Source organism: Heterodontus francisci, chromosome 12, assembly GCF_036365525.1.
Source record: "Heterodontus francisci isolate sHetFra1 chromosome 12, sHetFra1.hap1, whole genome shotgun sequence".
NCBI lineage: Eukaryota > Metazoa > Chordata > Chondrichthyes > Heterodontiformes > Heterodontidae > Heterodontus > Heterodontus francisci.
In genome coordinates, this window is record NC_090382.1 from 35239015 (window position 1) to 35266916 (window position 27902).

The 27902-nt window shown below is 39.4% G+C and overlaps 1 protein-coding gene across 2 annotated transcripts; it reads left to right on the forward strand.

Annotated features, from left to right (window-relative positions):
* The first annotated feature begins 2386 nt into the window (after positions 1 to 2386).
* On the forward strand, positions 2387 to 27374 carry emx3 (empty spiracles homeobox 3). 2 transcript variants are annotated; one of them, XM_068042923.1, is made up of 3 exons: positions 2387 to 2897; positions 14716 to 14900; positions 26458 to 27374. In XM_068042923.1, the coding sequence occupies exons 1-3, from the start codon at positions 2546 to 2548 to the stop codon at positions 26623 to 26625; spliced, it is 705 nt and encodes a 234-aa protein (XP_067899024.1). In that variant the 5' UTR covers positions 2387 to 2545; the 3' UTR covers positions 26626 to 27374. The 2 variants fall into 2 exon arrangements, with proteins under 2 accessions (XP_067899024.1, XP_067899025.1); XM_068042924.1 differs by lacking the exon at positions 26458 to 27374 and adding an exon at positions 15474 to 15729.
* Positions 27375 to 27902: the final 528 nt, after the last annotated feature.

Sequence of the window (27902 nt, forward strand, 5' to 3'; positions counted from 1 at the left end):
TTTCTATATCATTTTATCACTTTGTTGGGCAAACAGTAAATACTACAGCAGCGTTTAGAGCACTAAACAGAAAGAGAACGGGGGCAATTTCAGTACCAGTGAGGCAAAGGGTGTAACCGAAGCGAAAATGGATTCGCTAAAATGGCAAATGCTGTATAATGGATCATGAGAGGAAAATACAGTTACCTGTGGCAATGTTTCACTGATAAGGAAGTGTAGTTACCTGTGGCAATGTTTCACTGATAAGGAAGTGTAGTTACCTGTGGCAATGTTTCATGGAGAGGTAATTGCATTTACTTGTTGTACTGTTTCATTGAGCAGAAAATACAATAACCTGTAGTAACGTTTCATTGAGAGAAAAATGCAGTTACCTATAGTAATATTTAATTTTGGGGAAAGTGCATTTTCCTGTAGCGGCATTCCATAGAGAGGAATGGATTCCTGAGTTTACAATTTATATGCATGTCCACAACAGAAAAGTATTCACACTAGCGGATTGCACTTGCACGTGAGAGGGAAAAGTGATAGCCATATTGGATATATAAGGGATTACTCCTTGTTATTTAATATCTATATTCTCGAATGGAGTGAATCAACGCCGCAGGTCTTTTTTCTCGGGTGGAAATATGAACGAAATGGGGCAAGGAAGCGCTTTTATCTTCTCTCTGGTGAGGCGAACAGACAGGAATCCAACTATGTCTCCGACAGTGCTTCGCATCTGTACAAATACCAGGAAATGCAGCCCCCAGTGTGGGACGATTGCACATTGAATATCAAAAAGTTTGCTCGCAATTGCAGGCGAGAACGAAACGGTTCGCAGGAACTTGCACTCAAGATTAAGGAGCAACGTTTCAAATTATTGCACCAACGGATTCAGATCATTAATATATCAATAAATCAATCAAATTCAAACGAAAGAAAAACATTTCTGAATAGGAAAACAATAAAGCTGTACCACAGGGAAGCAGAGTTTTAAACTGACTAATCCATTCCGGTGGTAAATTTACAGCACTTAAACAAAGTGACGTGGGCTCATAGGGAAGATTTTCAATCTTAATCGCTCTTAATTTCGTTTGGAATCTGGCCAGTGAAATGTGCAGCACGGCCTGTCTTTCTCCAGCAGGAGGAGGCAAAGGGTTAATTTAAATATACATGGTTTCCATGCTTTTGAAAGTACTCGGATCAGCACCGCTTCACCTGCAGGATCCTTACCAGCATAGCAAGATGCTCCGACTTCTTCGGTCTGTCTGTTTCTTCGTTTGCGGATACATTAACCATCTATTACCTCCCTTTCCCTCGGTTCCGAACAGTTTTGTCAAAGTGAGAGTTTCTAATGCGCTAAAATTTACGGCACGGTACGGTCCTGGCCTTCAAAGCCAAGTACTAATATCATTGGGCGATCTGGCACGGGGAAGCCACCCGCTGCTGCACCCAGCCGTTGGGAATAAAGCCCATTCGGGGGTATTCTCAACGTGCAGGAGTTGGGGCACATCAGGGCAAGACTGGGAGTTGGCCTCCTGGTATAACTCATAGATAGATCGACTGATTGATGGAGAGATAGCTGATACATATTAACATTACATACATAGCATACTAGATACATATAGATGGGTAGACAATGATTGATAAAGACAGATTGATATAGAGGTAGTTAGATAGATTACGAGATAGATATGAAGGTAAATACACAGATAACGAATATATATCAGAGAAGTAAATATATGCTAAAATTCTGATGAAAGTTCTGACGAAAGGCCACAGACCTGAAATGTTAACACTTTTCCTCTCTCCACATTTGCTGCCAGATCTGCTGAATATTTCCAGCACTTTCTGTTTTTTAAAATTAAAGCAAATATATACATCGTTTACCAAATACATAGGGATAGACAGATTAATCGATATAGAGGTAAATATATTAATAGATCTAGAAAAGGCAAATATCTCGACAGCTTTCTACATAGAAAGGGATAGATCCCGTGCGATTGCCGTTTCTGACATGTAGACGTGCTTAATATTTATTTCAAAATACAAGTTTGTTTAAATCATTCTAATTCTACAGCCCCGATGAGACTGGTGAACTTGTTTGGTGCTGAAGGATGTGACAGTTTCCCAGCCGTATTTCACCATCCTCTGTGCACACACAGGCAGACCTGCATTTCTCGGTTTCTCGGTCACTATTCAATGGAAATGGGTTGGACCGTTTCCGCAATTGCTTTCTGCGCATGTCCACCACGCCTGTAACTGAGACGAGCAGCAGGGCAGATAATGGAGCCAATCGGTGAGAAACTGCTGGCAATCAATGGGCTGTTTAGTGTCAGCCCCCTTTTAATTAGATCATCCAGCTCCAAATCATTAACACAAGTTTTTTTAAACCGAATCACACATTGCCAGGTACGCATATGGATTGTTTTATGGATTGGAGTCCACATTGGATCTAAGGAATTGTGCCTACTGGGGGAAAACAAAACCTTATTTCGACCCTGTTTTGGACTTTCTCAAACCTTTTTGATCTTTGCCACCAGAGCCAACACATTTGGCGAAAGCCATGTTTCAGCCGACGGCCAAGAGATGCTTCACCATCGAGGCTCTGGTAGGCAAAGACAGCTCATCCGCACTCGGGGATGAACCCCTTCGACCCACAGCTCTGAGATATGCTGATTCGGTGCACGCTTCTCCGTTTGGAAGCGGCTTTCAGAACGCCGGCAGGACTCTCTACAGCAGCCCCGAGCTCCTGTTCTCCGAGCCGGTGAGCCACCCGGCCAGCCCCGCTCTCTCAATGCACCCGGGGAATCCGCACCATCTCCCCGCGCAGTCTTTCTTTGCACCACAGCAGAGAGAAGCGCTGAGTTTTTACCCATGGGTATTAAGGAACAGATACCTGGGCCACAGATTTCAAGGTAAATGGATATAATTTTAAGTAATAACAGTTTGTAAGTATCGTGTCAATATCATGCAAAGAGGTGTAAAATGTTTAATTGCATCTGAATAAAACCCACTAACCAACTCTTATTACAGAATGATTAGACAAACTCCTAATCTCAGTTACTTACATCCAATAGCTGTGTCTAGAAGTTATATTCTAAATACCCCGTGTCTGCTCTTGATAACGACCAGTTTGAAAAAAAATCTACCACTTTTACAGCAAGAGACCAGCGACATATCTTGTGCATGTTCTTTATTTGATTTTTGTTGCTCAAACATGAACGAGTAGTTTCATAAATAAATGACGGAAATGAGGATATTTAGTGTACATTATCTTTATAAGCTTAATCTAAATCTACAATCGGGGGTCATAGAGCGGTCTCTGTGACTGGTTAAATGTGACTGGATCAGAAAGTGAAACCACGGGCCAGCTCAGATGCAATTCGAGTTAAATAATAAATGCTGCGCGAAAGAGTAAGGGATTCGTTTGAACAGAGACCTGGAGATGGTTTAAAAACTGTATTAGAAGGCTCTGTAAGAATCAGACTTTAGCAATAATTCTAGCAAACCACGGTTGCTTCATGTCGGTAAACTGGGCTGCAACAAGCCTACCGTAGCGCCTTTCGCTTGTTTCTACTTCCCGGAGAGTTTCTGAACTTTTGGCAGTGTTAGGTTGGCCAGACGGCCACAGTGCTGTCTGCATCCAGAGACCGCTCTATGACCCCCGATTGTAGATTTAGATCTAAGCTTATAAAGATAATCAGGAAAGGTCTGATGCTCTTCTCCTCAGCGCTCCGAATCTAGTTTGAAAGTTGCTGCTTTGATCTAAAACTAACAAAACTCCATACAGTGATCAGCTGCAGTTAACCCGGAGTGAAAATTCAGAGCAGGCAGAAAGAAGGCGGTTGAAATTCAGATTTCTGTCGGGTGCACCTTTTGCAAACTGGCTGCAGTACAACTTTGTATACTGAATTTATATTTTAAAAAGTTGCATTTATTTTCAAACACTGTTTGCAGGAACTTTTTAGTAAATGCAAATCGATAAATTTGCTGTAAATTGTAACACGGATCGACTAAGTGGTTGGGATTTAGTAACTGGTTCCTACTCCAGGAAAAGGCGCATCTTGTTTCTAGTTCAGAGTCTCTGTAAAAGTTCTGCAAGTTTTAACTATCCCTTATAATCAATGCTCATCAATCAGGAGAGGGAAGACACGTTAAATTATAACACTGATTATTGTTCTTTTATACACTTGAACAGAGCAGCGCGGCTATTCAACGCCATGGTTTTAAAATAACTCAGACTTGGGTTTAATTGCCCAGTGACTACCACTAATGGGCTTAATACATTTACAACCATTACCTATTAAAAACAAATCTTATCAGCCTTCACTATGAAAGTGCTTATAGTACAATATTCTTTGTTGCAAATGTATGCATGCTTTTTTATCTAGTCCCTTTCTAGAATTAAAAATAAACGACTTGGCGCAAAACAGTTGTTAACATGTGAATTATACAAATACATATCTCTTGGATATCTGACGAAGCGCAATGCAAAGGCCTTGCCGTAAATGCGGAATAACTGCGGGATGTGGACATAGCCTACACTTTCCCTCTCGCCTTTCAGTTTAATTCAATTAGTTTAAAATGGCAATTTACTGGATTCACGTAATTTAGCCTGAAACTAGCAATGACATTTAACATAAAGATTGAATTCCTAGGTAACAGTTTAAACGCGCAGATATTATTTAAAAAAGTCTTCTGATGTTTATATAACAGAATCATTTGATTTATATTATAAGTGATACAACATGATCTATATAATTCATTGGAGCTGTTATATAACACTCAGATAATCAACGTAAAGAATATCACACTGTTGGGAGGTGAAAGGCGGTTTATAACTCCAAGTTCGTCCTTAATGTAATTTGCATCTAGATGAAATTGCGTCGAATAGTTAAAACAAACATAATCAGTGCTATGAACGTAAACGATTCTTTAATATGGGAATAGGTGCAAAGTTTCATTTAATCACTCTTTGAACTTAAAAAAATTCCAGGAGCGAGGGATGAAGTAGTCCAAATTAGTCCTAAATTCTACCCATTCCTTGGGTCATTAGTTGAGTCTCTGAGAGAGATGGTGGAACAGGACGAAATTGGACCTTGTCACTGAATTCGAGATGGAGGTGGGCGGTGGTGGTAGGGGAGGGAGAATAAAGCCTCTTTGGAAAAGGCAAAGCTTCATTAACGCATTGGTTCGAATAACCACACAATAACTGTTTAGAGAAGCTTGATTTTGAGATAATTTGAAGAAAGTTTATTTTTATGTATCACCACCCCCTCCTCCCGCTCCCTAAACATACAGTCTATAAGCTTAAAGCAAGGAATGCAACCAAACAGGAGTGCACACTGAATATTGGTATTACCCCTCCAGGGTACTTCCGTTGTGTGTCAAATACAATTATAAACTCGCGATAAAATGTTAACTTTATCACAAGCACCACACAATGTAAAACCATGACTACTTGTAGGGCCCGTCCACAGTGGACTGTACAGCATGCAGTCCGTGGACAGCACAAGTCTCTCTTGCAGAGCATACTACAGGCCGTGCAGCGCATATTATGTGTGCAGACCATGGAGGCATGCTATAGACTATCCATTACAGGTACTTAATCTGTAGAGCATGACACAAATGTACCCTGCAGAGTACATCTTAGAGTGTGCATAATAGGTAGTTCACACAGAGTACATTACATATTGTGCAGAGCATGTTACGTATATAAAATACGAAATACACATGCAAAGCAAGTTAGAAACCACGTCGAGAATGTTACACGCGTAAAAAAGCCTGCCACTAATATATTACGCACATCACTGTTAGCAGGTTAGATTCATGGGGAGCTTACTCACTGCGCAGAGCATGCTAAATATATGCAAAGTACATTATACATGTGCAGAAAATATTACCGACTATGTAAATTCGTCTCTAATCATATGGCGAAGATCATGCAGAGCCTGCCACAGACCTGTATATACTTTCAGATAGATAGCCCATCATGAGTGGTTAGGGCTGTGGTGCGTGTAGCTGATTTACCACATTGTCAGAGCAATGTCTTTAGTATATTTCCATTTGATGTTTGATATTAGCCTTATAGTTTCCGAAGTACTTCGTGCACATTTTTATTTCCATCTCATATATACCTATCAAAATGTTAATGTTCAGATCCATGACTCCTTTTCACTCGCACATATATTAGGAGCATTGCAATGATGCAGTTGGAAATATAATTCTCCTTATGCAGGGAAAAGCTGGATTTAATTAATATTTAATTTGATATGGGGCTGCAGTAATGGTGCTCCAAAGCTGGAGGCCCGATAGTACTTGAAGTGGGAAATGTTTAACATTCTGCTGCTTAAGACATAACCTTGACCCCTTGATTAAATGAATGTCGTGCTACCTAACCTCAACCTGATGGCCATTTTTATATTTGTTATTATTCATATGTAACGTTTACATGGAGAAACGATTCTCCAATATTAAACTTTATTCCCTGAAACTACTTTTTCTCTATACTATATTGAAGGTGTTTTAAATGTGTTATTAATAGTTGCTCCAGAAGTGCCAATCTAACTCATGAGTAAATTAATCAGAAAGATAAAGCTTGGAGTCATTCTGAATAATCCTTTAAAATAGGTGATGTAGTTTTGTTTTACATAATGAACCCGTATCATCTATACAACTGTTTCACATTTGCAACATATGCAAATTGCAGACAATTTATTGATGGAGTCCTTAAATTACTGGTGACCTCATTGTTTTTTGCATGGTAGCTGGTTAAACCAGACTGACAGAAGTTCCCAGGGACATCAAAGTTAGACCACGTACCACAGTGTGTGTGACTTGCACAACTTTTGTACTTTTAGGTCACACATAGCAGCATATGGTAATCCTTGCAAGCTTTCCGTTACTGGTAGGCCACACGATAGTACTGACTGGCCTCTGTTACTGATTGGCCATATGTGGCCATGTATTGTAACCTCTATGAGTTTTCTGTCACTTGTAGGCGGCATATGACAGTATATGGTAACTCCTGTAAGAATCTTTGCAATGTAAACACTGTGCGGAGATGGCATAGTTTTGGTCATTTAAAAATACAATTATAAAGTTATGCCTAAGTAAAGTATTTTTTCCTACGATTTCTTTAAATGTTTATCCATGTAACCTTTTGATTAAATGCTATTCTTTTAGTCTGAAAACATGAAAGTCTTTCTTTGAAAGATGCTGCAATTGACAATAGCGTGCAGAGAACTTTCTTTCCTGAAGCATCATCAATAACTATTGACAGTTATCTCCACTGTTGCTCCTGTCTGGATCTTTCATGTTAAAGAGATAGAGTCCAAATCATGATGATTTAAACAAATCTAACTTCTTAAAATGAAATTGTATACTATACTCAGAAGCTGAAGATTTAATTGAATGAATCAAATTATACAACTTTACAGTGTAAATATTTTTTAATGAAAACAACAAATGTAACATTATTTATAACAATTTAAACACATAACTGGACTATTAGACATTTATTCACATTTTTAGATTTTATAAATAAGGACATATAGTGCAAAGAAAGTAATGATAAATTTGTAGATGGCAATAGTTAGAGCACAGTTAGAGGAATGTGCACATTTTTGGGTGTCACTTTATAAAAAGGACACAAAGCAGTGGGACATACAGCCATACAGCATAGATTCACCAGGATGATACCAGAGTTGCAAAACTAAAGCTAGAACCAGAGATTTGAGATACTAGGACTTTTCCCACTGGAGTGAAGAAGGCTATGAGGAGACTAAATAGGGGTGTTTAAAATCATGAAGAGTCTTGATGGGGTAAAGAATCATTTTCTCCAGTTGGGAAGTCAGAGATGAGGGATTATCAATTTAGAATGGCCAGTCAAAGAGTGAGGTGAGAAGCCTGGAAAAATTTATTTACACAGAGAGTATTAGAGATTTGCCATTCAAACCATTGAAGCAGAGACTATTACATATCTTAAGGGAAAAATTGATCAACTTTTAAAGCAGAAGAACTACAGAACTATAGGGAGAGCACAGGGCACTGGGCTTATTCTAGTAAAGCACTAGCATTGACACAGATGGCTGAATAGTTTTCTTCTAAAGTGTAAACTTCTACATTTCTGAGTAAAAATGAGATGTTTTATCGTAACATATGGTTTGGTTGGATGTTTATAGTTTCTTCATTTACAATTCTCTTGAAACTGTTCCTTTTTGTGGAAAACTTGTAACAGACTGCCGCCAGGATTTGGAATATATTTAAGGAATAGCTTCTCTTTTTGGGATTGGTTGCCCAATTAAGGAATAAGCACTGCTCTCGTGGGATTGATGGTTTAATTAAGGAATAATTAATCTTTTTGAGATTGCATATTCATTTAAAGAAATAACCACTCTTCCCAGGATTGAGTGTACATTTAAGGAATAGTCACTCTTCCTGGGATTGAGGATGCATTTAAGGAATAGTATCATCCGAAATATTGAATTAAAAAAGGCACTGTGGGGAATTTAAAGTAACATTTTTGGAAGGAATATAATGAGCCTGCTACTGCTGTGCAGTGTTAGTTAACTCCTGCACAGTCATTCTTTCTGTTTGTAAATGGGAACTAAGGTGTCAGTTATGGCGCAACAAATTCATCCGGCCACCTTCATTGAACAATCATCTCTCTTTATCAATCAATTCCTTGGTAATCTAATTAAGTAGGGCACTCACCTGAATAGTGCAGTAGCCACTTTGTATAAACTTTAGGGTGGTACTATATCATAATACTGAATGCGCCCAACATCTGGATTCAAGCCTAGCTTGTTCAAATGAACCAGCTTGATTGCCCTAAGCACAGATCTCCTTGGATGATCCCCTCAGGCATACCTAGATGCAAATCAAGAATGAACATTTCAGTTGCAAAATATCTGATTCGAGATCATCTGAGCTCACTTCTAAAAATGTACAAAACTAAAGCCAAGGGAGATTTGAAGATGCTATGGCTTCTATTCAAGCAATTATTCCCAATTCAACTGCTGTGAATGTGGACCATGAATATAATTACCCACCATATAACTTTAACCAGATAAACTACAAACAAGTCACCCTTCCTGTTCGTGTAGTGAATGCAGCAGAGCGAAGTATCACAGGATGAGAGAGTGGAAGGTCTCCAAAGTACTGAATCAATATGCAGACTTGATTTAAATGACCACACATGCTTTTGGACCCTTCTCTTGAATAGATCATGTAATATCAGTGCCTTTGCCGAAACACGTCACTTTTACATGAAATTAGGAAGATCCCAGGTTCAGTCTGGTTGTTACCTGATCTTGACCAGGTGTTTGCAGGGACTGTGAATAAAGCTTAGCACAATTACATCAAGAAAAATAGCCAGAGTTTACATTCCTGAAGTTTGTGTGATTGGATATTAGGTGACAACAGATTTGGACTTGGCTATGATGTCTTCTGTAGTTGAATAACCTGCAGACTCTTGTTGTCAAAGTTCACACAAGAATAATGACTACATAGGTGAGGTACTAAAGGAAATGGTATCCTAATAAAGAGTTAGGATTGTCAGGAGAGGAGGGAAAAGAGACTGAAAAATTCATGAGAAAAAGAATAATGCACAGCAAATAATTTAGCTAATAGGCATGGCAAGAGGATTGTGGGTTTGCAGTCGGTCCTTCAGTAGACATTTGGATTAAATCATATTGCTCAGTTAGAATTTTATTTTAAGATAAACAATAGAAATTCCATCCATGTGTATTCAGTAGAAAATAAAAACTTAGTCAAATGTTCTGTTGCTATCTTCCAATAGCTGAACTGGACATTTAAGGCCAAAAAAAGGAGTAAAACAATGTGTAATGTAAGTAAAAAGTACTTGTGTCTTATTTATCTCCTTAGTGTTGTTTAGTGTTATATTTCTATTCCTCCAGAGTTGCATTAACAAACAGTAGAAAGGAATTGAGAGAAAATGCTGATTTTTACATTAGAGCTTTTTTAGTTTCATTAATAATGAATACATGCAAGATTTTGCAGTTGTACAGTCAAATTGAGAAATGAGTATTTTACTCCAGCTCAGACTTGGAGTTATTGAGCTTACTGAAGGGAAAAATGTCACACTATCAACAAGCAGTGACAGAAGTAAATGGTATATAGGGTGTTCTTTTATCAGACAGCAAAGCTTCATTTACCATTGGCAGCTGTACTGCAATGTAACAAAATGTAAACGAGGAGCACAACAAGTGTAAGAGACATAGGCGTCACAGGAAGTACCAGCTCAGGAAGTGAGCCTACAACAGTTAGCTCTTAAGCAGGACAGAGGGCCACTATGTAAAGAGGCTCAGACTACTGTGAGGAATAATCAGCTGTCTGAAATTTTCTGCCAACACCAGTTAAGGTTAGCATTCCTCTCAACCTGCACCCTCAGGAGTCAACCACTTTGTCTTTCAGAAGTCTGATGTTTTCTTTATTACACAGTTAAAGAATTTGTATACTACAAGAAAAAGTAAAGCTGAATTCATTTTATTTAGTTATGCAGTGGTATGGTTTATATGTGCTTGTCTGTTATGCATTGTGAACATCTTCAGGTTGGTTGTGAAAATGTCCTAATGTTAACTACTTGAACGGGGTGCATAGCCAATGATGAGATACAACGTATACAGAAGACCTACTATCTGTCTCTGTGATCAATTCTGAAACATCTGGATCAGAGATGGGGCTCTCCTTTGCTGGAGTCGCTGTGATCTTAGTACTTTCAGAAGTGGTACCTACCATTACTATATGATGTAGTTAATATGAATACCAACCAGTCATTTTAAACTACTCCTCACCAGCATCTCCTGAAATGCTTCTCATTAAGTTCACCACAGTGTTTGAGATAGGATAGTGGGCATCTATGAAGTCTTGATATTCCTCTTTATTTGTTGTCTGAAACAATTCTCCAAAGAAATACATAAATCAAGCCATTACTGTAGCTTATTTAACCCTTCAAAGCAGCAATGGGAACATACATCAGAGATGCTTCTACTGTGCTTATGGTCTATATAACTTGAGGTCTCTGCAGATGTCACATGCTTAGTGGCAGTCTGTAGTGCAATCAATTGTTCCATGTCTTTACTTATGGGAAGTGGCATATCTGCATGTTGCACTCCCCCACACCATCCAGACCAGCTTTCAATGCAGTACACAAGGAGGTACATGACTTCTCAATATTGCTGGTGCTGCATCAGTCTGTATTGGAAAGAGTCTCACTAAAACCTATTTCCCCATTCAGCTCAGGAGGAGAGCTCAGCAAGATAGATCTCAGTTCCCGATCAGCTGACCATGCTTTAGTCACACCACTACTATCCTTTTCTCACCAATGCTGCTTGTTGACTCATCCTATGCTTCCTCTCAGTCATTAGCTATTAGTTATGTTGGTGCCTGCTTTGATGAGTAGTAGTGTTCAGGTGTGACAGGAGAACAACTGGGTTCTTTTTTCTATGTGAAAACAACAGATGCTATATTGTGAGTAAATAAGCACATTTGGCTATTTTGGTACTATGTTACCATAACGTATATCATCATGAGTTAGTGCATATTCACTGTATCTGAAGATGTTACAATTGTGCAAATCATTGAATATCCAAATAATATGGTACAGACTACAACTTCTGAGCTCGCCTATCTCCACAGACCCATCATTTTCCAAACTCTACCCCCTGAACAAATGTATAGGGACTTGCTCCAAAGGAATGAGTTATTCTGAAATCTCGGTGTCCACCACTTGTTCCATGCTCCAAATTCTGTTAATACGCATGTTTAACCAAAAAGGCAGCAAGGAATAGGACAGATTGATTTGGTCCATGGAAGTTCATTCCTGCAGTATACGCTCTCTCTCTTATCATGACATGTATACTGTATTTTTCAAACTACTGTAATTTTATTCATTTCCTATATCCTTGCTAACATTTCTCTGTGTTGGTGCAGCATTCCATATATTTAAATGACCATACCTTTTTTTCATGTCTACCTATATTCAGCACTGTTACTTTACAGTATTATTAATGCCTTTGTGTTCTCTCTTCAATCTTGTAACTTCATTTGAACCTCCAGCAGCCACTCAGTGTCGTTCATTCTTTCCCTCACACATTTTACTCTTTCCCCTTTCATATTTGGGAGTGATCCGCTCCTTCCACCAAAATATGAGATCGCATGTCGCCATAACGTCGTCTATTCGGATTTCAGAATCTGGTTGATAAAATGGGCTGTCCTTAAATTTCTTTGTTATTTTCTTCGAAAACGGCACTGCGTAACTGGATTAAAGAATGGCCCTTCTGGTTAAACCGCTTGAAAACTAAGAAGCTTTAACGATTCAATATTATTGGCAGTCATCGTCGTATTGCCATCGGCCAAACAGCAGTCTCAGGAATGATCAAAAGCATACCATTCCACGGTTTCATTAGCAGGTCTTAAATCATTAAGAAATAGTATGTCTCCCGTCCAACATTTAGAAGAAAATATGTTTCTGAAATGCGTATGGATTCCTGACCTAGTTCTACGCAATGAACGTATTGGCCCTAACTGCAATGCCAGCAGTTGCTCTTGTCTGGCAAGCAAACCGAAAAACCTAACGTGATAAAAGTTTGTGCAAGATGCAGGCATACGCTGCACATGTGATTTTATGTGCTGCACTATATCCGAGCCTGTAATCGGACTTTTGAAAACTTCACTGTGCTGAACAAAACTTAATTCAAAAAAAGCGCGGGACATTTGTCCTGGATGTTTACGTATGTAATATACAGCTATGGATTAGCGTATAGATTAAAATGTATAGATGATGGACCTATTTTAGATAAAAAGTCATAAGTACAAGAAGAGCAGGAACCATGGTATCCATAGTCATCATAAAATATCTATTTAATACGCACATCTGAACTTCGTTTTCCTTCTGTGAAGCTTCGGCCTCTGACTTCTGAAATAACAAAAGGTCCAGGAAGGGCCCAGGTATACCTTAAAGGGTTTCCGACTCTCGAGCCACGCTCTACTTCTTTCACTCAATATAACCTCACAATGGCTGTGCTGGTTTTGTATCAGATTCTGTCACATAACCTCAGCAGTAGCTTGGCGAATATCGCAGATTAATTTATTTTGAAGAGCAGTAATAGTTTTAACTGGCTATATAAATGTATTGAGTTGCTGAATTATGATTGCACGATTTATGATCCCAGTGGGTGCCTATTGTGCGGGAGAACGGATGACGGCTTTCTTCATTGGCAGATATAGTTTCAACAAAACGATAAAGCCAATCCATCAGAATAAAAACATCACTTCTCACAATTCTGGTTTATTTTTGTTATGAATATGGAAAAATATGCTGTTTCTGCTTAACCTTAAATAAAACTCCAACCCCAACCCTTAAACCAAGTCCTAACCTCAACTCTCAAACCAGCTCCCAACCCTAACTTTTAACCAAGCCAAAGCCCCAATAAACCAAACACTCGCCCCAACCCTTCAACCTCAATCCCAACAATTAACCCAAGCCATAACCCTAACCGTTAAACCAAACACTAGCCCCAACCCTTAAACCAAATCCAACAGTTGAACTAAGCCTTCATTCTAAATATAATTCTAAACTCAAAACAACGCTATATTTTCCGCTAATCCTAAATCGAGACCCAACAAACTCCAAACAAGGATGTAGTTTTTTTTCTAACCTTCACTATAATTTCAATGCAATCCTCTGGTTCCTGATAACTTTAACCGAGAGAACTTTGAACTCAAAAACTGGCACGCAACTTATACGAATGCTAAGCTGAGCCATAACCATATCCTCTAAACGAATGATTGCGGCTTTAATTAAGTTTAGGCCCAAAATAGGATTGCAGTTTCTGCTAATCCTAACTCTGGTAGTGATGTTGTTGATTAAATGGGAACTGTGCCAATACCAGTGTTCTTTTTCTTTTCCTTTTAAGGTGTGAATTTTGTTGGCACATTGCAGTGTAATAGTGTTTAATTACGCTGCGCATATCTAATATGTAACACTTTTATACTCGTACAGCAACGGCTCAGATATTAATAACTGCACAATTAATATTCATTCTTATTGAATGCTAATTACTTTGTTGCAAAAACTTTTATTGGTTGGATCCGTTGCGTTTCTGCCTCATCGACACGACAACTAAATATACTGCCACGTAAATAAGATTAATGGTTTAAAGTTCATATTTACATTTTGATATGCGGTATATCATGCAGATAGTGCTATCAGTGTTGCCACTCTTGATTTCAGTGAAGTGCAATAGTAGACACGCGTGAAAATTCGGTAGCATATCCACTTAACACTGTGAAAAAACTCAACGATGTAGTAGCTGATATTGTCCTTCCAAAGGTGGTTTGTATCTGGAGAGAGCATTTTGAACTATACAAAACTAGGGCGATGTATTGCTGCTAACAGGTCTGTCATTAATGAGGGTTGTGGAGCAATTTGAGGTGATAAATTAACTGTATCACGCGTATTGGCACAGAAATAAAACATATTGGCTAAAGTGCGATTTTTGCTAGTGTACTGCTCCCAATATGTTAAAGTGTAGTGACAGCAGTTTGTGTGTAATTGCAATCATTTATGAGTACAGAACAAACAATATATAGTCATTATTTTTGAACAGATTTTCAAAGCAAAACAAAAATCACATGCTGCAGTAATTGAGTAATAATCGGAAACGAATTCCTCCTAACAAATTTATCCTTGCTGTTTTTTGTTTGTAGGTAGTGAGGGGGGAGCCGAGGGTTTGCTCCTTCACGGCCCCTTCACCAGGAAACCTAAGCGGATTCGAACAGCATTCTCCCCATCCCAGCTCCTGAGATTAGAGCGAGCCTTCGAGAAAAATCACTATGTGGTGGGAGCCGAGAGAAAACAATTAGCAAACAGCTTGTGTCTTACAGAAACCCAGGTAAGAATGTGGAACTAGATAGCTAGAGGGAGGGGCGAATAGATACTTGAATCTGGCAAAGGAAACATGGGTGGAGGGAGGATGGGTTGACAAAAATGTTTTAACGCGGCGCTTTATGATTTAGACTGCACTACCTGAAGACATGGTGCAAGCACATGCAACAGTAACTTTCACAGGGAAATTGGATATATAATTGAAAATGGAAAAGAGCATGGGACTGGGATTAATTGGATAACTCCTTTAAAGAGCCAACATGGGCACGATGGACCGAATGCCTCCTTCTCAGCGATATGATTCTCTCCACACAAAAACACCCCCCCCCCCCCCCCACGAATAGGATTTTGACTCTGTATTTGCTTAATGTAAGGCAGTCGCTGTATGATTGAGTAAACGTTCCACTATACTCCTCGAACAATAACAATCCTCATTACTTGTGTGCAGACATCTTAATATGGGGTCGTCGTTTAACTAATCAAATAGTCGTACATTAAGCAGAATAAAAAATATCCAAACAATTCCATTAACCTTTGGTTTACCAAGTATCTCACGGGGTTTCTTTTCCACTAATTCAAGGGAAATTTTCGCAAATATTCAGAACATTGCTGTTCAGTGGAATGAGCAGAAGAAAAGTGAGGAGCAAATTATAGAACTAACTCAACATGCACAGAACCGACTTTGAACTTGACAGTACTTTGTCAAAATGCCAGGCAACCAGTTTATTGTTGTACCAGTTTATCGCCTGGAGTCTTTAAGACTGTTGCATCTACGCAGAAAAAAAACTTGATGTTCCCTCCCATAAGGACAGTTCAATTTAAAGCTAGAGAGAGAAAGGTGTGTCATGTTTAATTGTGGACATTGTGTCGTTATAAACAAGAAAGACAAATGACATGGAAGTGATAATAAATGGAACATTCTATCCACATGTACAAGTGTTGTTGTAGCATGGATTTTTTGTGATTATTGTGCCATCCCCATACTCAGTCTGGTGTAAAATGGAAACTATCACATTTTACTAATGTAACAGGTCACATGCTCCAAAATAAGAACACTGTAGCAATAAAAATGAACAAGCAGGAACTATTCGCTTTTTACTAAGGACCAAATATTAGAACACGAAACCTGAAGGGATTATTATAAAGAATTAGATGTAGATTCCTGGAATTGTACAATGCTGACAAAAGGAATGTCGGTATTTATCAGTTGGCTTGGCGTTTGAACAGACTGCATATGAACAAATACATGTGTTAGAATGTACTCCTCAGTCTGTTTAAACAGCGATTCTGCAACAAGGTCTGAATCAAAACTGTAGTGTGATAAAACGATCCAAAAGGAGGATAAGTTACAGAAGGCGCTATTGTGTAAATATATTAGCTACTGCAATACTTGAGTAAAAGGGGTGGGGGTGGGGGGAGGACATAGAATATTCAGTGTGCTGAGTACTGTAAACAGGAATAATCAGGAGGTATATTTGTATCCAGATTATGCGTGAAAATGCTTAGCTATATCTTCTCTACAATAGGAGTGTTTTTATTGGAATGTAATACAACAATTGATTTTGCCCTGGAATTTTGCATAATAGAATGTGGCATGACCCGTTGGGATTTTGTTTAATTAATGGTGCCGTGGTCGATGACGAGATCACGGTTGCCTGTGTTTGGAGTTGAACTACATTGATAATTAACACAATCTAGTGACATTTGGGTACCCATCTCAAACTTTGGATGAACTATTGAAATAGGTCGTCTCCGTATGACGCACAATTCTATAATGATCAATCGGTTGAATTGTGTGCTACTTTTGTCTTTGGTATTGCACTGAAACAGAAGGATTTAAAATTTGCAATGGTCTGAACTGTTCTGAACCGCTGCACTCCCGAGTCAGTACCACTAACAACATCATCTTGGATAAGGAACCTGATCCAGTAATTGCTTGATTCTGGATGTAGTCTTAAAAGCGACGTTCCGTACACAATGAAATAGCAATAGTCCCAGCGTCAACTACATGGAAACCATTATATTAATACAGGCATTTCAGTATTTAGAAAGGCAATATGAGCGGGTTATTCATGCTCCGTTTAATTATTTATCCATTATCTTTTGTTGATAAATAGAACAATTCATCAACATAGCAAATTACTCCCACCCTCTAAAAGTATCTATCACCAACAAGAATTAGTCTTCAAGTAATCTAACTGAAGGCGAGTTTAAGCCAGCAGTGCAAATGATCTCATGCATCATTTTAAAGCGGCTCTGCACGGAAGTGAATACATGCGAGGCAGGGCTCCTCCGATGAAACATTTCGATGTATATATTCAGCTGCAGTTATCAAGGATGGAACTGGCCAGGCGAGAAGACAATATAGCAAGGGAGAATCATCCCATTTCTGTCTGTGATTTATTTAAGTTGCTGTCGACCCCTTTAGTTACAGCGTGGACGCAAGTTCAGTTTTTGACAACAGCTTTCAGAAATAAGATCCCATGAACGGGCCAAGCTGAAACTCCAGCCGCCTTGTGAAGGAGATGTCAGTGGGTTTTAACTGCTCCTTGTCGGTGAACAGAACAATCCAGAAACAGGAAGAGAAAACAAAATATAGGACAAAGTTATATGCAAATATTAACCTGTTTTACAAAGTAATGAAAATTAATTACAGAATTCTGGTTTGACTCCAGTTTCACGGATGCATAATTGAAAAAAAAAAATGCCAAAATGTTGCAAGTGTGCCGATTCGGAGGGCTGTGCTGTAGAGAGTTTAAGAAGAAAATATAAATTGGTTCTTTTAGAAGTTAATTTAACGCCATTCAAATAGATATTGTCAGCGAAGAGAGGTTTACAAAAAAACATTCTTTCACATACAAAGACAAAAATATTCATATAGTCATCGGCACGAAGAGAGAACACGCACAGACACAGCCACAGAAATACACTGGCATACATACAGATCCTGAGATACAAACACACACAGATACAGATATAAATATACATTGACACGCACATACCCCGACTCATAGACACACACGTAGACGCAGAAATACACGGGGACACATATGGATCATTAGACACAAACACACACACACACAGCCACAGATGCAGAAATAAACTGACACATGCACATCCTTACACATAAACACAGAGACAAGAGACACAGGGACAGAAATACACCAACTCACACATGCATATCCATAGACACACACACAGACCCATACACGAGCAGAGACACAAAATACATTTTATTTTACTTCATTTCATTCACTTTATCTCCAAATCTTCAAAGCGGATTGAATAATCTAGTTTTGGAGGAGCCTATTGTGCAACGAATAAGTTTAAAATAAATTACTTTCGTTTTAATACATTTACAAATGTGCATTGGAAGCACGTGCGTGGTGAGCCCTTAACTGCAGTACTAGAATTCAGATCATCAAAGTTGGACAGTGAACCACAGATTAGTACTAGATCAAATTATCACCATGACTATTCACTCCCTCCTTTTGTAGACTTTAATTATATCATATTTAGTCTGGTTAGACCCATTTTTTCTCAATTGGATTATACGATCCCAAATCACGTCACATTCATCCTACGAGGGGCTAGAAAAATTAGAAAATGGCTTTCGGTTCACTTGCATTATAAGGAATTCTAACTCAGGTGCCCAACCCCGTTTCAGTTTAGGACTCACTCCCGTTTTTCAAGCATGCATCTGTCAATTGAGGGTCTTTGGGCATACAGTATTACAAATCTAACCATTTGCCCATTAATCCTTTCTTATTATTTATATTTATTTTTGTTAATTAGCTGTATAATAATTTGCCGTAGTTTTAGTGTCAGGGAAAATGATTCGTACTGGATTATAAGCATTAAAAACTGATCATTTGAATAGGAAGGGGAGAAAATCCGATCTCACAGGTATTTCACGAACAATTTGTCCACGTTATAAGAATTGTACCTTGAACTTGACCAAAGTTGAAGGATAGCTCGGCGCTACACGCAGCAATGAAGAAGGACACCTTTGTCCCAATGATGTCTGCGTGTTAATTTATGTGGTGCGGCCAGGTATTGGCTGAGGAATATTATCGGCTATCCCTTAAATTGTAGCAGAAGTTGGGTACACAAGTCAGCCCAACCACGCATAAAGCCTATTACCTCAAAATAAACCGTGCCCATCCTGTCACAGATTTTATATTCGCAATCCAGACAATCCGAATCACTGTGACTGTTTGCTCTAAAGATCCGACGTTATTGGAAGTGAAACATATTCAAACATGCATTAATGATAATAAGAATTGAACTGTCCCAGTGTCACTTATCTCATGGACTCAAAGACCAAGGGTAAAGATGCAGAGCTGCTGTTACCAGGTATCTGATGAACGGAAATGCTGTCTTAGTGAAAATGTGATTCACTTTCTGCCATGGTTAGTTAGAAGGGTAAAATGTTTGAAGTTTTTTTTAAGTGCTTAATATTGTCGGGCTTATTAAAACGGCAATGTTTACACGTCTGTGCTGCTCAAGTATTTCCTGAACTGATCTCCTAATCCCCTTTAAAGGGACTGTTGCCATGTGCAGCCGCATTCCAATATCGGATTCGAATCTACTCCACTTGAGAAATATAAATATGCAAAAAAAAGCATCACAACTTTCTGCCCTGAGGCCAGTAATGATTGTCTAATCCAGGTTGCTGTCCAAGCGCAGTCAATCATTTTATTTTTGTTAACATCTCACCGATTAACGGAACAGGGTAATACTGCAATCCTTCACAAAGGACATACACTTTCAAACTTCCGGTGTGTGCGCGGTATGTGTAATACCATATCAAAATGTATGGGAGCTCATTAGTTTTAAATAATACTCCCTTAATGTTGTCTTCCAGTATTAGTTCTGGGTTATACTGTCTATAGCACTACCTGAGGCCCAAACTTTGTCATATATTGTACAGATATATTGTACCCGCCGGGTAATATGCCGCAAAGATCTGGGATATCCAGATGTATTTGGATATTAGACCAGGGACGTTAGGATCCTAGAAAAACAAATTTCCTGGGACAAATGGGGGTTTCTTGCCCTTCATTGCTTTATGTTTTAATCCGATCTTCTGGGGCAAGTCGAAGAAAAATATAAACAACTGGGATCCCGCCAGAATATTCAGCCGAGATGAACGGATACAATGGGTGGAGATGGAAATGGCTTTCATTGGGTATTAATTTACTCTCACTTCAGGTTGTGTGTGTACGCCAGGGGAATAGAAGTGTCCACTCACCACAGTGTGCCAACAGCCTCAGAGACTGTGCCAAGGGCACCGTCAACCAGCTCACAAGCCGGGGCTCTGCTCCACCCTACTACTGCTAACGGATTCACACTTCAGCTATTCCAGAGATGTGCAATTTCAGATACACAGAAACAAAATAAACCGCTAAGGTGGCTTCGATTTGGGTAATTCTGGGGCCTATCAAGTTTTAGCAACAACAAAAAAAGTTATCGAGTTTTGCATGAGCGCTGGGATTCAAAGAGCTCCTCGGTGTAGTGTGTGAAATAAAGATCTATTCTGTAATGAAAGTAAGGCGGGGATGTGGCTAATCCCCTTCACTATTCACTCGATTTAATGGTAATGTGCCCTTCTTCAAATAAAACGCCGGGGTTCCCTGCAGTTCGATTTCTTTAGAACACGGTCACTGCGGAGGGGGAAAAAGACCCTGTGAATGAATAGAATAAAGCAGAGTTAAAAGGCACAGAGGTGGGAGAATGTATTTTTGGTTCGGTTTCATAGAAAATTGTCCAAGAAATTCCGCGTGCCATAAAAGGTATTTAACGGGAAAGAAAGTTGAGAGTAGATCGGATAAAGTTGCAGGGTCCTTGTAAAATCGCCTGCTCCTGCCTGAGTCCGCATTCTCAGCACTCTTTTTGGTTTACTCTTTTCATTATTACCACTCGCTGTTATTTCAGTGCTGGATTTGCACCAAGTTCCATGTTCAAATATTACTGTATATTTCTCACCCAGCTGGCCTCACCTCTCCCAGAACCACGGACTGTGGAAGCAAAGAAAATAGTCTGTAGAGGAATGATGGTTACATGAACTCTGTAACCGTGGAATTCAGCGTGAAAACTCGTCACCTCCCAACATCACTAATTAAATATATCTATATTAATTCAATAGTTGAGCGATTCTGCTAAACTATCAAACAGTAAATGTGCACGTGTACATTCAACCTTTTTACAGCTGGGAAGACTATTATTAAAAGGAGAATTGTACAGAAATATTCTATTTATCAAACACTTTGAACGTCTTTCATGAACGTCTCAAAGCCCTTCACATATAATGAACTCGAAATGTCATTCAATTTACACAAACAACATTAATGAGTGTATAGTCTATATATATAAATGGGTTCAATATTTATAATTTTATATATGTATAGTAAAACTAATCTATACAAGTCGACTCTAAATAATTCAGGCATCATGACGGGTTCAGCAGCTTTTTTGGTCCTTCCACGTAACTTATATTCTCAGGAAAAGGGTCGGTCCATTTATTCCGCGTTCCACTTCAGAAATTAGAGAAGGAAAGAATTTATTGGGCGCATACAGCCGTCCCTCTCACGGAGGCTGGCGAGTTGCAGCCGCATTAGTTCCTGTCTGATTATTTGAAAGTTTTAATCTCTCCAGGTAAACAAGGTAACATTTACAGGATTCATTTGGGTCTGACTTCATTTGGACACACTGTTTTAAATAGGATATTCTCCGTAATGAGCGTGATATCTGAGTGTAGTGTGTTCACGAACTAATCAACTTTTGGCCAAATTGCCTAAACTCAAATTGTTCAAATCGAATGTAAAGATCTCTAAATTCAAACTGACACACACACACAACGAATTCAAACTAATGTAGCCCCTGTTTTAAAGAACTCTTAATCCAGGTATCACCCCCTCACCATCCTCCTACCAGTTAGCCCAATTATTCCCAACTGCTGGTCTGAGCACAGGCAAGACTCCGCTCCCTGCTTCCACCTAAAGCAGGTTCAAATGACTTAGTACTGTATCTCCTTTGAATGGCATTTTGCTGGGATTTTTCGTTACGATAAAGAGTTCTGTTTTACTGTACGGATTAGACGGCACGGTACACATTCGGTAGAACGCTTTCGGTAGAAATCCCAATTAAACGATGCCCCCGACCTAACCACTGTTGGACACTGTGTCAGAATTCGGCGCAATTTTCTCTACAACTTTTGTTTCATGGAAACCCCGAGCCTATTACCGCACCAGCGGGCGGATACAATTCCAAATGCGAGAGTGTTTTATATACCGTGCACTAAACACAAACGGTGCAGGCAAACAGTTCAGTTACCAGGGACTTCGAGGCTAAGTCAGAAAACGGGGGGAAATTCGATGCACAGAGGCTGAATGCACGTGTTGGATTTTCTATTTAAGAAAATAAATAAACTGGTCTGTGATCATCTGGTTGTCATGTTGAATAATCCTCGGTGCAGCATTTTCTGTGATTATCATAACTGGGTGTTGATGCCCCGAGTTCTATGTGCAAATGAAGCAGAAAACATGCCAGTTTGCTATTAATTAAAATGTACTTGCGGGGCCTGAGTGAGGTGTTTGTAGAGAAGATAAATGGTATTTCTGTTTGGGAAAATTCGTGAGTTTAGCAAGACTCGGTTTAATGTAGTTATAATTAACACTTTCAGTTTCTGGGAAAGGGGAGAAACAGTAATTTTCCTTTGCAGAATTTAAACATACCGAAATCTGGAGGTATATTAGACACAAAGAATCATTCGTCATTTCTCGGTTGATTGAATCTGAAATGACACTTGCATTATGTTTTGAATGCGGCGTCAGTAATGCGTTGGCAGCAACGAGCCCGTTTTAACCAGACAGAAACAAAGTTCTGAGAGAAGGACGGGAGGGCGTGGGATGAGTTGGGGGGAGGGGTGGGTGGGGTTAAGTTTTTAATTTCCATTTATTTAATATTGGGTTGATCATGAAAGTGTCTCAGGCTGGTCAACAATGAAATGATGAATTCCACCCCCTCCCCCACCACCCGCCCTCCGCAACCTCCTTAAACTGTTTCCTGAACCTTGTTCCTTTTCACATTAGACTGGCCTGAGGAGGAGGAACGTCAGTTTTCCAAGACAGTTACACCAAAAACCCGCCTTCTGTAAAAATCTTCAGATTATATTATTTGTACTAAGGCCAATGGAAACATTCCTTCTGTGCCTTACTCTAGGCTACTTCTTATGGAAAGGTATTACTGCAGGCGCGATGAACTTCTAAATCTAGATAGGCCAGCAATATCCGCGCGGACCCTCCCAATTTCCGGCGTTTCTCTGGGGTTTCCGCCGAAGTTACGTTAGGACCAGTGGATCAATTATTTCCAGCGTACTGGGCAATGAAAAAGGGAACTATTTAAACATTTCTGTACCGAGTAGGAGCTCATCTGGGTCGAATACAATAGAAGTGGATGAGAAACGATTTGATGAATTTGGATTTGGTACCATGACAAGGAATGAGAAGGGATGCATGTGGCACAGTACAATCTTTACAATGAGACTAGAAGTGAATGGGAAACGTATTGGAATATTAGGATTACAGTGTATGTATTTCCATCAGGTAAGGATTGCTTTTACGGTAAACAATGCTTAATTTTAGTTTTACCTCTAGTGCTTGACTAACACCGTTAAATTAAATGAGTTATTTAGCTCCATAAGTATAAGGGACAGTATGGAGGCAATAGCAACGCTGATGTTCCAGAATTGTCAGATTGATGTGCGTAATGCAATTAATCTTAAGAATGAGTTAGTGGCTGGATGCTTGAATAAAATCTAAGTAAATGAAATACCTGGGCCTAATCGGGTTCTTGGAAACTCTGCTAACTGAAACATTAGCACAAATAATTGGAGATTGGTTAGATAAGTGGACGCCTGGAGAATGGCATGTAATATTGGTTGCTATAGATCGGTTAATTTCACATCAGTCGTAAGGAAATTTTCGAATCAATAATCAAGGAGAAGGTAGTGGAATAATTAAGGAGATATAAACCAAATAAGTGTTGAGATGGATTAACAAAAAGGCATTCTTATCAGAACAAGGCAATAGACATCTTCATAAAGTAACAAAAGATATAGCTATGGGCAAGAATGTAGCACGATATAATTGGATTTTTAGTAAAGATTTTTTATGGTCTCTTAGAGAAGTAGTTCGGAAAATGAGGAAATATTAGCGGTGTGTTGAGATGTATTGACGGATAATGGAAACAGGGTGTGCGAAAGGGAAACATTCTGGTTGCCGGGATATGACAAGAGGAATCCCGGAGGCATGGTTAGTCAAATCAAATACTCTTCATTTTTATAAATGGTTTGGAAAAAATATGTCTTAGCAGGTCGATCTGCATCTGTAGAGAAAAACGGCACAGTTGACATTTTGGATGCAGACGTTTAATCGTATAAGAGGCAGAAAAAGGGAGGTTATATATATATATAAAGTGGAATGATATAGCACATTATCTCAATCAAATAATGACAGAAACACTAAGATATTAAAGAAAATAAAAGGTTTATACATAGCCAAGGGAGGGGGAGTCCTGGAGAAATGAGAGATGGAAAACTAGGGGTCACGTATAAAATTGAAACAGGGTTGATAATGCGGATGTAACTAAGGTCTGAAATCAGTTCTTAGTCCAGAGGGTACCTAAGACAAAGAGGTTGTTCTTGAAGGTTGCTAGGCATAACATTTATTTCTCAGCCACCATCACTAGGAACTGATGATCTGGTCATCTATGTCATTGCTATGTATGGGACCACACTGTGCACAAATTAGCGACCACTTTTTTTACATTACAACAGTGACTACACTTCAAAAGTACTTCATTAACTGTAAAATGCTTTCATATAAATGAAAATTCTTTCCTATCCCTATAGCTGGAGGAAACAGCTGCAGAAAGATTGCAGGAGTTCGGCAAAGTGGACACCTGATCTGTGAAAATATCAGGGGTGCTTTTTATGGTGGAACAACAACAATAACAACAAAACTAATATTTATATAGCATCTTTAACGTAATAAAACGGCCCAAGGCGCTTCACAGGAACATTATAAAACAAAGTATGACATGGAGCCACAAAAGGAGATATTAGGCCAGATGACCAAAAGCTTGGTCAAGGAGGTAGGTTTTAAGGAGTGTCTGAATGGAGGAAAGCCAGGTGGAGAGGTGTAGGGAGTGAATTCTAGAGCTTGGGGCCTAGGTAGCTGAAGGCACGGCCACGAATGGTGGAGCAATTAAAATCAGGGATGCACACGAGGCCAGAATTAGAGGAGCATAGACATCCTGGAGGGTAATAGAGATGGAGGAGATTACAGACATCAGGAGGGGTAAGAGCATGAAGGGATTTGAAAACAAGGGTGAAAATCTTAAAATCAAGACATTGCTTAACCAGAGCCAATGTAGGTCAGTGAGCAAAGGGGTAATAGGGGAATGGGGCTTGGTGACGGGTGAAGATATGGGCAGTAGAATTTTGGATGACTTCCTGTTTGCAGAGGGTAGAATGTGGGAGATCAGCCAGGAGCGCATTGGAAGATGAGGAAAAGCAGCAGGAGACTCAGACTTAGTCGGGAGGTAGTGGACAATTGGGCAGCTTAATGTAGATAAGTAAAGTCCTGCTCTTAAGAATGTAGAACTGGCAGAAGGGCTGCAAGATTATTGGGAAAATAGATTTTCTAAGAAAGAGATCTGAAAGTGATAGTAGATAGATGCACCAGTACATCAAGCCAATGTTTGGCTGCTATCAAAAAAGCGAATGTGAAAAAAATAGAATGTAGCCCAAGGGGAGTATCCAGTCACTATATAAAGCATTACACCGTTTACTTTGTGAGGATTGTGTGCAGTTCTGGAATCCACGCTACAGGGAGGATGCACTAAACTGGAATAAAGCATAGAGAAAAACACTGAAATGCGAAGGAATCTAGAGCACAAAACACAAGGAGAGGTTTGAGAAATTTGACTGTCTTGATTGAAGAGAAGATGGGGAGCGGAAAGATGTAACTGAAGTTTTCAAGTTCGTAAGACTCAGGGGTGTAGAGGAGTCAGATCTATTGGAATTGGTGGGCTATTGTAGGAGACTTGAGTATAAGTTGAAAAAAGTAGGCTTAGGTTTAAGGAACTATTCCTTTACTAAGAGGGAGGCTAGTTTCTGGAATAGTTCACCAGAAGGTTGTGGGGGCAAATAGCTTAGATCCCTTCAAAGTAAAACTGAACAAGTACCGCGAAGAGAAGCACATCATAGGTTACAACTGCCAGGACAGTATGAAGATGGGGCTGGGGACTGTGGTCAGGGTTTCCCACTTCTGCCCGCTTTATCTGACGATTTCCCTTCCATTGAAGTGAATGGGGGAAAGTCATGGGCAGCTGAGATTAGAAACAGGCAACCCCAGTCTGTGAACCTATTTAGGTAAACGTAACGGGGTTGCACATCCGCATACACGGTGCCGCCCCACATATATTTTGAGGCGTGGCCTCCTTTCTTGGATGCAGTGAAAAAAGGAAAGTCTCACACATTTTCCTGTTTCTTTCGTCAGGTAAAAGTGTGGTTTCAGAACAGAAGGACTAAATACAAGCGACAGAAACTGGAAGAAGAGAGCCCCGACACACAGCAAAAACGGAAAGGGACACAACACGTTAACAGGTGGAGAATGGCCACCAGACAGACGAGTCCAGAGGACATTGATGTAATTTCAGAAGATTAGAAGCAGTTTGGATTTTTAAAAAAATACCAACTTCTCAGTATAATTCGTGCAATGGTCACCCTAAGCAGCCGGGCACATGGACTGAGTTCATTAAACTATATATATATATATATATATAAATATATATATGCAACACGTTTTGTTATACTGGCCCATTGTGGAGTTATCAAGTCCACTTCTAACCAAGTCACAGGACACAAGATGGACTAAAAAAAACTCAACCGTGTGATTATACTTTAATTAAAAAGAATGTTTTAAAAAATCGACTGCAGCAATTTGAAGACAGATCGTCCTCGCATGAATTGACCTTGGGTTTAGGAAGCTGATGATGGAAAGAATCCGCCTCGCCGCTCGCTATATGTTGAGAATTTAATTCTTTTAAGACGGATTTGAATGAAGGTGACTCGTAGCATCCAGCGTATCCACAAATAGAGCTACGGGATGGTGTTTTTTTCACGTTTTAGGTCGGAGGATTTTAAAAACGGAAGTGCCCGCAAGGCGTATCTGCGCGCTGCCTGAACACATGCGAAAGTGTCTGAGTGAAAAGGCACATTTGCAAATTTCTACGGGTTTTTAAACAAAGAAAAGGACGGTCTGTAGGAGTTTAGCGCCGAGGACCTCGTGTATGTGAATGACACTATGTGATTCCTGTTTCTTGATGTACCTGTTGATGTCTTATCTCGCCCCTCCCCATAGATCTGTTTTATAATGGTCTTCATTGTCGATTGTAAATATATGTGTCTCACGAATGGCGTGTCTGTACTACAGAATAATAAGGAAATATTTTTTCCACAATAAAATATATTAAAAAAGCGTGCTTTCTAAAGGCTAGGAATTGCAAACAAGTTTCCTCAATATTCACACAGAGAATTATAAGGCGGCTTTGGCTGCCGTCAGGTGGGGACTCCACAGACTCGTTCCAGTTTAACATTAGACCATTCCTTTCCCTGGTTGGGAGTGTGCGGCGAATCTGCGACAGGGTTGCCGCTTTTGCAATGACCATAAAATGTCACGATTTTACTTCCTCCATGAAGTTGCAGGGACGCTCCTCACACACCACATACAGGCACAAACATACTCACAAATCTAATCTCACAAAACATACACACGAACTCACACAACACAAACACATTCTCACACAAAACATACACTAATCTCACACAAAACACACTAATCTCACACAAAACATACACACAAACTCACACAAAACACATATATTCTCATACAAAACATACACACAAGCACAATCTCACACAAAACATACACACAAACTCACA